This window comes from Mollisia scopiformis (genome assembly GCF_001500285.1).
Source record: "Mollisia scopiformis unplaced genomic scaffold LY89scaffold_15, whole genome shotgun sequence".
In the NCBI taxonomy this organism is placed as follows: domain Eukaryota; kingdom Fungi; phylum Ascomycota; class Leotiomycetes; order Helotiales; family Mollisiaceae; genus Mollisia; species Mollisia scopiformis.
The window spans coordinates 724,084-739,212 of record NW_017263595.1 but is presented as its reverse complement, the minus strand read 5'-3'; the positions used below and the strand labels follow the sequence as shown (position 1 = coordinate 739,212).

General features: G+C 47.2%; 3 protein-coding genes across 3 annotated transcripts; 2 read left to right on the top strand and 1 right to left on the bottom strand.

The window, feature by feature from the left end:
• Positions 1-1,092: 1,092 nt before the first annotated feature.
• LY89DRAFT_670863 (uncharacterized protein) lies at positions 1,093-2,814 on the bottom strand (the record flags this gene model as incomplete). The annotated part of the gene is made up of 1 exon (XM_018213190.1): positions 1,093-2,814. The coding sequence occupies one exon, from the start codon at positions 2,812-2,814 to the stop codon at positions 1,093-1,095; it is 1,722 nt and encodes a 573-aa protein (XP_018069741.1).
• A 3,334-nt stretch (positions 2,815-6,148) lies between these two features.
• On the top strand, positions 6,149-7,538 carry LY89DRAFT_735501 (uncharacterized protein; the record flags this gene model as incomplete). Its single annotated transcript, XM_018220021.1, has 4 exons — positions 6,149-6,233; positions 6,310-6,946; positions 7,018-7,096; positions 7,161-7,538. 4 exons carry the CDS (start codon positions 6,149-6,151, stop codon positions 7,536-7,538), a joined length of 1,179 nt encoding a protein of 392 aa, XP_018069740.1.
• A 941-nt stretch (positions 7,539-8,479) lies between these two features.
• LY89DRAFT_735500 (uncharacterized protein) lies at positions 8,480-13,759 on the top strand (the record flags this gene model as incomplete). The annotated part of the gene is made up of 6 exons (XM_018220020.1): positions 8,480-8,653; positions 8,743-8,870; positions 8,919-10,123; positions 10,172-10,655; positions 10,737-11,353; positions 11,406-13,759. The coding sequence occupies 6 exons, from the start codon at positions 8,480-8,482 to the stop codon at positions 13,757-13,759; spliced, it is 4,962 nt and encodes a 1,653-aa protein (XP_018069739.1).
• Positions 13,760-15,129: the final 1,370 nt, after the last annotated feature.

Below are 15,129 nucleotides of genomic sequence, written 5' to 3'. Positions count from 1 at the left end.
TAACCACCCCTTCCTTGCACAAGAAACACCGTCGAAATCCCCCCACAGCGAAAGCATCCATCCCATGCCGCGTTCTATCTATCCCATTCTCTTGTTCGACGCGAAGAAAGACTTTCGTTTGTCTTGATATTCGGGCTATCCAAGATCTGTGCCGAAGGAATTTAGTTGTAGCTAATAGGCAAGATGGGAAAGGGATATGTACTAAACTTTTCTTGTGACTACTACATATTTTTTTATCAAGTATTCATCTCATCACCTCTACTGAATCAAAAGAAGCTCAAATTCACACCCAGCGATATCTTCGTTCCAGGGTAAGTAGAAGATCATGAACTACCCATTTTAATACTAAGTCACGAAGATTTCTAACCCAGTCTCCAGAAACTCTAGCTAAGTATCCCAGAACCACGAAAATAGTCCACAATCCGCCAAAGTCCGTGATAACTTCCACAGGTTATCATCTAGATGCCAAAAAACCCTCCCATATTCTTCGACTCTGTGAAGAGTAATTGAAATTATGCTCTCAACGCTCTTCCCCGGCTTGTGGGGGTCGGAGAAAACGAGACATGGGTTATGGGTCACGGAGAGTCACGGAGACTGCAGGGACAGTTTTTAAGTGTGTTGAGGTGTATTTATTATTGCTTATCTTATTTTCGTCTCCTATCAACCAGGCTGATGATAGAGCGCAAGTGATGTACAGCTCTCCAGCACGCCCATGTGCATAGTTCTCCCACTTTCAATCGACATTAACTTCAGCGTCTCCATCACCAGGCTCTCCTTGCATCGATCCTCTCCACGTCTATCAATTTTCTCCAGCCATTCATCACCTCCAGCCCGTGAGGTCCATACTTCTACCGGCCGTAAAACAATCATTATGTATCGTATCGTATCGTATCGTTACAAGGAGAGACATTAGTTAGACTTTTTTCCGATCCCGATGCCAATACCATGCGCCCAACGCTATGCAATGCCTATTAATGCAACCAAACTGCACACAAAAATCCAATGCTTGTGCTTGAAACAGATTTGCCTCCCATCGTCTAACGACGAACCATTTTCCGGATTCGGAAATCGGGTGTCATGATCATGACATGATTATAAAGCACCGATGACAACCAGACCCACGGCTCCTAATATACCACCAAGACCAAGGCTCAAGGAGTTGGCGCCGTTGGTCTGTAAACTTGCATTCGCCCCGGTTTTGGTGGATTCACCTCCAGTCGAATCTGCCTGATCCGCTGGCACAACGGTGACACTGGTGACTGTACTGACGGCTCCATCGGCCAGCGTGGTGGTATAGATAGTTTGCTGAGTAACAGAACTTCTTACGGACGTCGAACTGGATTTGCCTGTCGTGGGTGTCATAGAATTACTTGTTGTAACTGCTCCTGTAGGACTATTAGATGATGACTCTTTGCGGGAGGACGAAGACGATGGAATCGAGGAAGAGGAGGTTTGACCCTTAGTACTCGTGAAGGAAACTCCTCGGGAGGTGGTAGTAGGGACATGGGAGCCAGTGCTTGTGGAAGAGGTAACAGGAGAGGGAGAGCCCGGGGAAGAGGAGGGAGTAGAAGACGCGCCTGAAGTAGAATTGTTAAAACCATAACCTGAAAGAGATGAAATAGAATTTGTAGAATTGCTCAAAGTCGGGTATGTGCAGCTAGAAGAAGGGACAGGAATCAAGCTCGACATCGGTATATATGGAAGTGGGGTACTCGAATTTGCCGTCATTGAGCTCGTCGTCGGAATGTATGGGAGTGGAGTACTCGCATTCGAGGCGATCGAGCTCGTTACCGATACATAAGGAAGTATAGAATTTGAACTCATAGGCACAGAAGAATTACAAGTAGAAGTGATGTTTGGCAGAAAAGAAGAAGAAGGTGACGACGATGACAAGGGCGACGACGATATGTACTCGAGACTGCTGCTACTCCGAACCAGGGGCGCTGAGACCATCGTATAAACGGCGATGCTCGGTGCCTGGAACGTATATCCTGGAAGGACGGAGGTAGAGCTGCTCGGCGCCTGAAACATATACGCCGAAAGACTTGGTGTCGAGGCGCTGCTGTTCTGACCAAGATACATCGACTGTAAGGTCGAAGACATGGAACTACTGTTCAGAACTGCACTATACGCCGACGGTGAAGGGGGGATTAAAGGAGGAGCAAAAGGATATATGGCTGGGCCGCCACGAAACGTACCATTTGTGGAAGACTGCGAATTACTTGGTGATGTTGATTCCACTGACGATTGACTGGCGGAACTGGTTTGATCAGGAGTAGTTGACTGGGGAGTCGATTGTGTGGACGATTGGTCTTGAGTGTTTTGTGTTTGCGATGAAGACTGTGAGTCTGATTGAGTTGGGGTTTGGCTTTGAGCTTGAGACGCTGAACTGGTTGTTGGAGGTGTCACAGTGGCAGAAGTTTGGCTTGTTGGAGTTGGGGTTGTAGAAGCAGAGGAAGACACCGAATTTGGCGAATCGCTTGTACTGGATGGTGCTGTGCTCGAAGTAGAGTTGCTTGCCTGTCTCTTGGCCAGCTCTAGCAAGCTATGTGCCACCTCTGCATTCGATTGATGAACCACTTCCATTACATTCTTGTCCTCCTGATACACTCCATCCTGGTATTTGTCTGCCAAATGCTCATGGAGTACGTCGTGAAGCGACGCAGGATCGATTGACGTGAGGAGTTCCTGAAAGGCTTGATCCTCAGCAGAAATCTCGTTGCTTGGAACTTGCTGTCTCGAAGCGGAGGTAAGGGTGACAACGAAGGTGACGAGCAGAAGCAGGCCGAGAGAGAAGTATTGTAGTCTCGCCATGATAGCAGATCTCGTCTCGGCTTTCTTCGATCGAGGTTCGGGATGTCGTGAGGTCGTTGGAAGAGATGTAGAACTCAAGAGCTGCTTTTCAGGATCCACCAACTTGTTGCCATTAGCTGAAGTCATCTTTGCTAACCAGAATTATGGCCAAGGAATCCTTGGACTAGATTATGCTTGAGTGGATTGAAAGAAAGTCGGTGGAGCAGCGATTATAGAGAGGCCAGCTGAGTCCACGAATCAACGAATGGAAAGTACAGTGTGCTGGCTGCAAGACGATGCAAGCCGGATGCAATGACAATTGGGGGAGAGAGTTGGATTTTGTGTGAAGAGGACGACGTATCCACACCAGCACAGAGGCTGGGTAAGATCGTGTTTGCGTGCAGAAGGAGAAGGTGAGAAGGACCAGGGTGAGGGAGGAAGTATGTCGGTAGCAGTAGCAGGAGCGAGCGAAGCGGGCATGGACCACCACGAGCCTCGTTTGTTGGAACTTTATGACAAGCCCATGTCTCTCTTTCTTGGAACCTCCCGTCATCATAAGAGGAAACCTTGTACATACCACGAAACAATTCCAACTTTTCTGTCCTGCTTTTCTTTCCTTTCCTACTGTCGATGCGCAAAACGAATGTTTGGTGTCTCGAAGGACTCAATTGAGAAAACGAGGGATGGATCAACCGCAGATGTCTTATCTGAGCATGTCTCTAAAAGAAACAGTGCGTGTTTCCTCTATTTGAGAGCGAAAGTGTGGAATACGAGGAGGAGTACGCAACATGCAAGTGGAGAGAGTCTTCTTTTTAGTATCAAACACACATGCTTTCGGAACTAGGAACCGTCTTCTAAGTAGTTCCTGGTTTAGTTGCCACGCTGTCGCCGCTCAAGAAGCGCGATCTTCAGTCCATGCAGACGCCAACGATTTCGAGAATGGGAGACTTCACGCAAAAAATTGGCTTCAAGCAAGTCATATCTATGCAGCCAAGGCGCTTTCTCCTTTGCATCCTGCTTAATTGGCTCTGGCTTTACTCATAGATTGCTTCGACGGCTTGGATAAGCAACCCTTATAAGGTTCACTTCCGAGCTTCTGATATCTTGAATCTGTAGGGACTTTTTCCGTGGCACCTCACTCGCAGGTCTGGCCGCTCTCGTAGCTTTTCGCAAACCCTGCCATGCGCATTCGAAATCCCCGTCAGCGTCCCCGCAGCATCAGACCACCCCACTGGGCTTACTCTCATGCCCACGCACTTCGTCGGCCAGTTCGTGTTCCCTGGTCCAGTCACCGACAACATGCCCGTCAGACTCGTGAAAGTCATCACCGGATAGCCTCATTTTCTGTCGATACGATCCACCTGAAACGCATCCATCTCCACCGCACAACTTTGCCCGTTCTTCCGGATAAGTAAAAGCCTCAATTTAGCAAAAATAGTCAGGGATACAAAAGTCCCCAACCACCGCAGCTTCCCTGATCCCTCACTGATAGACAAGCGAGCAAAAGCTTATCGTTGTCGACGTCATGGATATTTATGCAAAGTGCATCTTGTTTTCATGGTATTTCACCTCGGAGTCTCACCAAGAAGCGAATATCAAAATAATTTTTGAACTTTCTGAAACGTTCATCGACAGCCTCTTCCAGATCTCTGCCGCTGTTGAACCCTTAAAAAGAACTCCCGTGTTCAAGATCAGCTGTACTCCAATCCTACTTGCACAAGCGGGGAACTTAGTGCAGCTGTCCACAATCTATCTTTAGGTGCTTATGCAAGGGTTGTGCATGTATGCCGTCTTCCGGCGACCTCTCATGGCCAAAGCTTCCCCTCCATTTCATTCAATTGGGCTTCAAGAACTTTTTTGCCTCTTTTTTGCCACGATTCCCCTCTTCACACACTCCAATCGCTACAATTATTTCCCGAACAGACACATGAGTTAGTGTTTGATAAACGGCCAGTTCGAGCTCGGATCAGAATGCACTGCTCTGTGCTGCTGATCTTTGCATGTATCATGCATCCTCTGGCTTTCCAACACGATCTGGAGCACCACTCAAGACTCCAGGAATCAGCACCCAAGAAAATCAGCATGTCATCAACGTGGCGCACATCTTATTCTTACCTCGTGTCTTGAAACGAATCTTCCTCCAACCACAACCATTACCATTACCAACAAATCCTCTCTTTCGGACTTCCACAGCGCAAGAAAACTTTCACTCCGCCTACATACGTCTGTTTCCCGGCCTATGGTTTCAGATCGTGTCAATGATCGGTCCCAGAGAATAGGTTGAGGGTTTGAGGCGCAGTCCGCCCAAGGCGTCAGAAGGATGTCTTACTCCAGCTGGGCTGTCAAATACCGAGACTTTTGTTGTGCCAGTTGTCGACCGCAGACCCGGACACGGGTCTCGGGTCAGACTGCCGGCTCATAGCGGTGAGAGTTGAGGCCCTTGATGTCTAACCTTACATCTCATCCCGTTTTTCTCTTTTTGAGCCCTCTCGTGCAACTGTTGATTTTCAGCTTTTATGTTCAGGGCTATTGCAGTTTCGTTGCAGTGCAGGTTTCTTCTCTTGTTTGAATTTTGCCTGCTTCGTCACGGCTTGCATATTTTCTACATTATTGCGTATGCATGATTGATGAATTGAACCAGTCACCACAGCACAATTATTTTGCTCGACTCAGGTAGTCATGGTAGACACAAAGCTTGCTAGAACTACAATATCAATCTCTCAGTAATTCAAAGTGTATATAGCTATTCAAGCTGTACCATTTCAACTCACCATGTTCAGAAATTTGCAGACGAATCGAGAGTATTCTTTTAAATCGATCAACCACAACGCATTTCAACACAATTACAATTACAATCTAAATTTTTTTTAAGGACGTAACAATAAACTTTCAATGTTCTACTGCATCCTAGTTTTGTCAAATAATTATTTGGGAGCTTATAATAAAAAGTGTTGAGGTCACACTAAACGCCTGCCGTGCCATCGCTTCGTATCGTTGGCAGGCGTTGATGTTCATTTGCCTAATTCAAATGGAAAGTTCTTGTTCCCGATTTGATCGCTGTACCTCTATTAACATCTTGTTATCGGGGGCTGCAAATATTTAGAAATATTAGATAGATTCAGTATTCAGCAAGTCGCGGGCTTGTGCTAAGCCACAATTCGGCATACATGCACCCACTAGTCTTTCAGAGCCTCCCAGCCTCAATTGTGGCAGAGAAACGCCGAGGCCGAATTCATATCTCAGGCAAAGCTGTAGGCAGAACTTGATTTTTCAAGTCTCCAGGCTGCGTTGTTCTTTACTCCTGTCGTTCAAAGTTCTTGGTGAAATTCGATTCGGTTTGTTATTTGGAACTACAATGAGCCATGTTGATGTCGCAAGGCATGGATATTTCAGCTTCTCCACAACCAACAAATTTCAAGCGGAAGATGAGACACTGGCTGGTAGAATGGCTAGGTAATCTGATGGCAGAATTACAATTAACCGACTTTGCAAGATCCAAGCTGACATTATTTGCAGGGCCGAAGACACTTCGTGAATGGGAATTAAAGGACCTTCATCCCAGCTACAACACTAAAGCTATGACGAGTCTGCGCTTGACATTCACGGAAATAGATGAATTGTTTCTAAGAGGATTTCGGAGGTCTCTTACTTTACTAGATCTGATCTCAGAAGACTATAGAGGCGATTGGAAGAGGAACCTCATTATCAGTCCGACGGACGCGGAAGATTTCGAACGTCACATTCAGTTCGGCCGGTTGTCTTCGGAAGTTTCTAACATTGATTACTTTCAAGACCAAGCTGAGATACGCTTCTGGTGTCTGGCTACGGAGTTCTTGGTCCTCGAAAATGAGGGATTCCCAGGGGGGCAAGTCTTTGACCCCAACACGAATGGCTGGAGAGCCTGCCCTGTTCCCGACGTCCATGCTTCCGGATTCAGCTCCCGCATACTTGAGATCGAAAAAGTAGCGTCACATGTGCCTCAGCAAGTAATTGCGGCTATGAGCAGCATCTCTCATCTCTCGGCGCCATGGAATGTGATAAGACATCTTCGCAAGAGAACGGATCTTCTGGACTCACTGTTTGAGAGGACGCATCGTCCGGTATCTGCAGATCAGCATTTAATTTCTCTTGCTGCTCAGATAGATCAGTCTTGGTATGCACCTCCAACTTGAATTCTCGCCTACGTCCTTCACAGAGTAATTCAACACGTCTAATAAATCAAAGGCCGAAGAATGTTCCCAAAAATGAAACTTTCCGGCCTTCTGGTATTGTGGTGAAAGCCTACCCAAAAGGCAAAGGACTTGTAAGCCAAAGCCCCTCACACAAATCTACCCTCTGACCTCCAGCTAAATCCCAATTTCCTCTAGTCAATCCCAACCCCAACAATCATGATGATAACAACCATCTCCTCCGTCATCAGCATCAGCCTCGCCGTCGTAAGCTACCTCAAAGCAACCCCACAGCCCGGCACTCCCCAAGACGCAGACTTTTTCTCTCTCTTCCAAAGCTCGGTGCTTCAAATCTCTAGTATATGGCCCATGATGCTTACCCTGCGGAAAACTCGTCTAAACAAGCTTGCGAGTATTTATATCTGGGTTCTTGTGGTTTTCGGTTTGCTTACTGCTGCTGTTGCTGTGCCGTTGTATATACTAGTTCATACGGGCTGGAGTACGTTGTTTTCTGCGGCGAGTGGAGTGAGTCAGGGGTTCGTTACTCTGCAGCTTGTTTATGTTGTGGCTGCTTGAATTGTCTTGAGTTTTGGGGGTGTTGAGAGTTGGGTTTAGACGAGATGTGCGGTGTCTATTACGCAAGTTGGCAAAATCATGCTCTATGATTATGAGCAATGGATTACACTTGGTTCATGAGTATATTATGCCTCGTCCTCGGCCGCATCCCCTTTTTGAGAGACAAGGCTATGAGTTATGCAGAAAGTCTTAAAAGCTTCGGAGATTGCGGAATTGCTGTCGTCCATGATATATACCGCAGTGTCAATTTCTTATTTCTGCAGTACAGAATAGCGTAAGTATAAATCCTCGAGTCTGAACTTCCATCCCATTAACCTAGATATCGCATTCCATCGGCTATGTTGCAGAGAGCCCTACCGCATGCACGACGGGTGATACCTCACCAATCACTCTCCAGCAGCGACTAAGGCGCTCAGCCTCGACTCTCAACTAGTCGTCATGCCGCACCACGACGGCAAATTCAAGGCTTCAAGGCAGCAGGACGACAATACTTCTATCTATCTGCGAGTAGATGCTGAGTTGACCAGGAAAACAGACAAAACATCTGGAAATCCGGCAGACGACGCAGACGGTCATTGAAGACTTGATGTAGGAAGAATCAAGCATACAGCAACCAACAATCATCCACCACGAGAACGACGAGGCTGCCTCAGCCTGGGAATAATATCTACACTCGCCACAAGTTTCCTCAAGAACTTGTATCCTCGGATAGCATATATCTTGTAGGATGCCTTGCGATAAGCATGACCATCCACCATGGAGTGTCCATCATCTTGATATTGAGTCTTGCGAAAATCAATGTGGATGGTGCGATTACAAGACCGACAATGCATACGATTTACGGACAGTACGTAGCACCTTCACCCTATGATTCAACACAGTGCACTGAAAGAAGATATCTCTAGCATGCACATGGGCACACTGTGAATAAACATGGCGCCATGAAAGATGCTCTGCTTCAAGGGTTCGAGCCACAGTCGGATGGTAGGAGCATTGCACAAACAACGAGCTACTGGACCGTCCCCGAGCAGAATGAGTTTCCCGCACTACTAAAGTATTTTGGCACGGATTGGTATGGAATTGCGAAGCACATGCCGACGAAAACCCACATTATGGTACCCTATACACCAACTTCCTTGAGCACTAGCTTCTTGTGCCGTCTAATAGCAACAAAAATCGACGTGTCGCTGACATCTAGGGGTAGATAAAAAACTACTATCAGCGGCTTGTGGATTCGGGCAAGGGAGAATGGGAAGATTTAGCCAAAGAGGCGAACGACAGAAGGGAGACTGGCTTTCATCATGGGAAGGAGAAGGCTATGGGACTTTATACGTAAGATCATTTGCTAAATCCCGGTTCTTGGTTGTTAAGTTTTTGTAGAGCTTGGGATCAATACCCACCTACCAAGAAAAGTCTTATTGTCAAGCTCAAATACAAGAAGCGGGGAGCAGATATAGAGCGAATTCTTAGAGTTCGTGCCAAGCCAAGTCTTGAGTTCGTACGGCTTGAGAAAGCTCGCATCGCTGTTCAACAGAAAGAGTTGAGATCAGAACAAGATGAAGAGCCTGTCCTACCACAGGGCAATTGTCACTATATTTTACTGCATCCCGAAGTGAAAGGCCTAAGGTGTGCCTGTGTTAGGTATTCATTGAATCGCTTAATACCAGGAAGCACTTGTGATTGTGGTCATCAAGCCTACTATCACGAACCCGTCCAAGCCGATATTCCCAAGCACTTCAACCTCAACGTCGTCGCGCCAGAGCTTGACATGGAAAGAAGACAAGATCCTATGCTCGTTGGGGATTTCATGGAAATCAATGCTGGTATCGCATTCGACAAGAATATGCTTAGCCGGTTGGACCGGAAAGGTATTACTGACAAAGAGGCAGCCCGCCCTCCTGGCTGGGCCTATCACTCGCCAGCGCTTTCCCGAGAAGCCCAGGCTCTTGAGCAACTCCCAAGAAACGGCCCGGGCCTAAACTTTCCTTCGCCATGCTTCTTGTGTGTTATAGGTCCCACGCAAGAAGTAGTCTTCGATAGTATTGATGATTACAACGTTCACCTTTGGCAAAAGCACATGGACTTAACTAAGTGGCAAGAGACGAAATGTATTTGGGAAGGATGTTCGAGTTTAGGTACTTTCGCTACGGCTAAACTCTGGTTCGCTCATGTTCGAAGCGTACATCAAAAGAATTTCTGGTGTACAAGTGTTGATTGCGAGTATCGGAAAAGCGGTCCTAATCCCAAGCCCTTTGGTAGTCAGAATACTCTCAATCGCCACAGCCAGACGCATGCTGATCCCGTGTATTGCATGGAGCCTGGTTGCACCGGCCGCGACAATATCGCGCGCAGTGACAAAAAGAAGAAGCACAATATCGAGTATCATGGAGAAATTCTTTGTGGAGTTTATGGCTGTCCAAGGAGTCGACACATCAAAGAAGTCTATTTTGGATTCTCTACCAATGCGGATCTGGTTGCTCACCAGCGCTCGAAGCACGCCGATATGAATTTGGCCTATGGGATGAATACAGCGTATATTGGACAGGACAGTGACGGTGACAATCACTTCCATGGCAGTCCTCCATGTAAGTGTCGCAGAAAGAGCGAAACACCAATAGCTAACGAACTTGTAGTCCAATTCCCCGCCCCGTTTTCACAGCAGATGCCTTCTGACATTGACCAGCGTCCTACTTTTATCTCTGGTCAAAATTCCCATGGCTTTGAGAATTTCACGGATTCAGGAATCGGTTCTACTCTAGCATTGACTGTGAAGGCCCTCTCTGATAAACAGGTCAGCTATCTAGCTGCACTCCAGGAGTCTTCGAAAGAAGATTCAGAAGCAAAGCCCCTGAAGGCACCGGCAGCAGAGGATCACTCGGATACTCAGACATTGTTGTCAGACACGTCGAGCCTTCGAGATCCAAAGTTGGGAGAGTATGTTACCGAATTGGCAGACGCAATCTGTAGAGCCTTCCCTCCAAGCTTTAACGAGACGGATCTTGCAAGAATATCTGCGGGGCTTCCTGTTCTTCTCAAGGAATTCGCCGTTAGACTTGGTGATGATGGATCATCACACGTGTATGGCCAACTTAAACATCTCGTGTATAGATATCACAGGTATGTACCTGAAGTTCTGCGCTGTCTTCTTGAGGCGGCGTTTCACTGCCAGAAATTAGAAACTGATAAACATCAAAATAGATCAATTATCTCCCACTTTCAACATGAATATGGAGAGAAAGATGATGGAGACCTGCCTCTTCGTGCCGATGAAATGACTCTGAATGACAAGATGACTCTATGGCAGAACAACGATGACAAAGAACCAGAAGTGATCGCCTTTGATAATGGGTCTGATGAAGGTGAGGACGACCACGACCAAGACTTTGAACCGGATTCGTTGGATCTATCAGAATTTCGGCGTGCTTTAACGGACGGCCCGGCATATACTTGGTTACGGTGCCATCTGCAAATTCAGAGTGATCTCGAAATCCCTGGTCCACTGCAAACAAAGAATGAGATCAGGAATCAGATTGTCAAGAAGATTGGAAGGCCACATAAGATCAGCAGAAGGGCTCGGAGTCCTGTGCACACGATTATGTTTGACCTGGAATGGAACCCCATCGCCTTCTATCAGGAACAGCAGTACAAAGAAACTTTGAGCGAGGTTCTTTCACACGCTGTCACACTCACAGGTAGTGGGAATAATGTACAAGCTACTACATGTCTCCAGTACCTAAGCCAGACATGGCCTGAGACTGGAGTACACTTCCTTCAGCTGCTCCAACGTTGTATTGGGACTAGGACAGTTCATTCAGGTAATTCGTCACTTCCGTATCTTGAAGTCCTTGTAACGCTAAATGCATCCAGGTACATTTCCGGACAATACGCACCTTACTGTTTATGATTACCCCACGCAAATTCGCGTTTCCGCCACAGGAAATGCATTTTCTGTAGCGGAAGTCGGGGAGCAGCTTGCGTGGCTCGGAGCTGCTCTCCGTTCATCACCCAACGACCAGGAAGTGGCTTATTGCAAACCCTTCATCTCCGAAATTACCTCCAGCTCCTGCAAATTTGACTTCGAAATCCAAACAAAAGGAGAACGGGACGATACAAGTTCTGGCGATTGCTGGCAAAACTTGTTTAGGAACCCAATGGTCGTCATAGGATACCCGATTCCACGACGTCCAGTGGCAGATCGCGGCCTCGAAGTCTCACTCGATATCATGGTGACATTGGCGAATACTCGGAGATTGATTGATTTCTGTGGAAGAACATTTGTCAAAGGCTTTTCGGCAATGCTGACTGTTATGGAGGTAATAGAAGATACCGTCTTTTGGCATTTGTTCTACAATGAGGATCGAAGTTATATTTCTTATTCGGATCCCCGCATTCTCAGAAACCCGAGCTCCCCACAGTCACTCGCGATCAAGAATCCAGACTCAAAGCGCCATATCCTAGGATGGTGCGAGAGCATCAGAAACTACGCTGGTAATCGCATTTCCTCAATGTTCCCCACCATCCATCAACAGACTCTCACTGACTACCATATCACAGGCGCACACGACGCAAATTACGACATCGGTTGGTCAGGTCTCTCCAGTCCAAACCAGACTTGTGCATTTGAAAAGGTGTCTGTTTCAACCGGTAAAATTGTTAGCGTGGGTGTGAGTTGCGCCATAGGCATCAAGGACAAGTCCATTCGAGTCGATTTTGGAGACGACTATGTCAGCATGCTTTCGATGATCTCCAAAAGGCACTTTGTATTTCACGACTTGGACGAAGAAGATAGAAGGGCATGGCTAGTAGACGGTGCGAGTGCTCTGTTACACCTCCTCCGTGCATCACTTAAACACTATCAAAACGACCGCCATCTTCAACGGATTTTCTGCTTCGACTTCAGCGAGCTCGAGGAGGCACGTACAACGCACACTGGTGCAGATGCCGCCTTTGAGGTGCTGTTGAACGTCGATAACCAACAGCTATCATTATATTCCAAGATGCCTGAATCGTGGAGAGAAAAGACTATTGGGGAGAGAGGCAAGCAAGAAGAGGTGTTGAAAGAGAAGACTGTGGATTTCTGCTTGAAAGATCGGGTAGATCAGATTTGCAATATACTGGGACAGATTATGGCTCATCAGGACGATGTCTCCTCTCAGAGCGGAGTAGGATTTCGATTAAAAACAACCCCCCAACGTCAACTTGAAGGCTTTGATTTCATGGACGTGGCTACTGGACAAGGTACACTGTGGCCTAAGGTCGCTACACTTCGCGCTAGTGGAGCTGGCTGGGTCGACTTTACCAGGAAGATACATGCAATCTCTCTCTTCGGCACTGGTTTCGGAGACCTGCTTGCACCTGCAAACAACCGAGCTGGATGTGGCTCTTGCTTGTGGAATGAAGGGGTTCCCAAGGGAAAAGATTATCTCGCGGTTCCTGTTGCAGAGCTGAAGGATATCATTCGAACGAAGGGCAATATGAGGCGCAATCCGTGGCGGGTAGTCGACGATATCTACTGGCACACGCCAGACATGACTTTTGAGCGCTGTGGCTGTCTTCAATCTCGTTCTGCTAAGCACGATCGGGTTCAAGTATTTCTACCAGCGACATTCCCGAAGATGTGGGGCAGGAATCTGAAAAGCCCAAGCAAGCTCGCCTCTGATGGTGCTGTGATCTTTGGCCATAGCTGGAAATTTCCCTTGCGCTGGGGAGTCTCAGGAAATCCCGAAGAAGGAAATCCACTGCCTTCAATTGAGGGAGGCGACCCTGTATTCTACGATAGCGGAATTGGATCTGCTCAATCTGCATCGAGTTCGGAAAGGCCCAGCGACTCTCCAAATCCTTTGCAGCCAAGCAATGGATGTCTTGCTTCAGATCCACGTCTGTACAAGTTATCGAATCAGCAATTCATACATCAAGATGCAAGCACGAGGACGGGCGTGACCCCTGAAATCGCTGCACTGCAGTTGCTGAATTCTATGGAGGAGCCAGAGGGCAGCCGAAAGGAGTCAAAGGGGCGGGCAAAACGCAGCATAAGTCCAACAGACGTTCTCATGACGAGACAACTGCATGGTCGAGGTTATGATCATGAGATGGAGCAAATACCAGGTATGCTGGCGGTGAATGAACCGAGGAACAAGAGAAGGAGACATGAATTTCATACTGAAGACTTAAGTGAGCAGAGGGAGTCAAGGAGACGAAAGGGGAAAGAAAGAGCGCCTTAGGTAGCCATTTACTCGACAATTCTGTTGCGAGATCTACATGCCGATGAGCTCCTCGTCACTCTCTGTCAATGCAATAGCGGCATCGAAGGGCATACTCGATTCTGCGGAGCTCCTCTTCGGTACAAAGCAGGAGCTGAAATTTTCCAAGAGATATTGCCATGACTGGCAATAACAAGGATTTTCCAGCTATGAACGGAATCCCAACCTTCAGACTGATCATTTTTCCGAGTCTCGATATACTGAAAATTTGACGCAATTCTAGGCCTCAAAAAGACATATTACCAAGCAAAGCATCGCCGAGCCTGGGCAAAGCCAATATTCAGCGACAGCAATCCGTGCGTCGATCAGTCACGCCGCTTGGAATCTCGAAGCTACATTCACTCTCAATATAGCCCCTGAGACAGGAACAAGACTATAGATGCGCCAAATACACAGTCACACCAAATTCATCAGACGTTGCATGGATTAGGAAATGGAGTTGGAGGAATCGAGTTTCACAGGATTGGAGTTGGGACATTTTGTTAGTGTGCTGCCTGTGACTGCATTTTCTGTTGGGTGGGGTTTCAACAGGATGGGTTGGACTCAAGTTTGAGGTGGCGAGGAGAAAACATCGAACCGAAAGATATAAAGTTGCTCACGAGTAAGTGTTTCCAGATAGCTGGTCAGGAAAATGTAAGACAGCTGCGGCTGGCTTGATCACATGGTAAGAGTGTCAAAACTATATAACCAGGACGTATAAAATTATCAAGAGCTTTTCATGTTCTACATTTAGTATCAAGTCTCGAACACAGAAAGCCTTGTGTGTTGGTATTTCTATTTTTGCTACTTCCTCACAGGGCCGCTCAAAGGGTCGCGCCTGCCTTGTGTGAAAGTCCAACACCACCACCTCACCAACATCAAAACCTCAACTTTCTTTCTCGTCCTGACAAGTTCATCCACCATCCATCATCCATCAACCACATCTGAAGTCATGAGCAAAATGGCCGACGCGTCAGAACACAACCTTTCTCATCTCAAAACCGACGAGATGGAGTCAACCAAGGCAAAACAGGCGCATCAACACTCACCAACCTCCGCTTCAGCTCAGCCTCGAGCAAAGCGTCCGAAGCTTGATGTCGGTGAGTTAAGATGAATTCATGATGTTTCGCATCTGTTGACACGCGTTCAGGTATCGAACAATCTGCTCCTACGGATGCTGCTGGCTTGCAGAGTACTTCTGATGCTCAAACTGTTGGTGCAGATGGTGATGACGCGAGTGATGAGAGTAATGGAGATGAAGATGGAAGTGAAGAGGATGAGGATGATTATGATCTTGATGACGAAGATGAAGAGGAACCAGGAGGAAGAGAAGTTGATGATGCAGCGCTTCG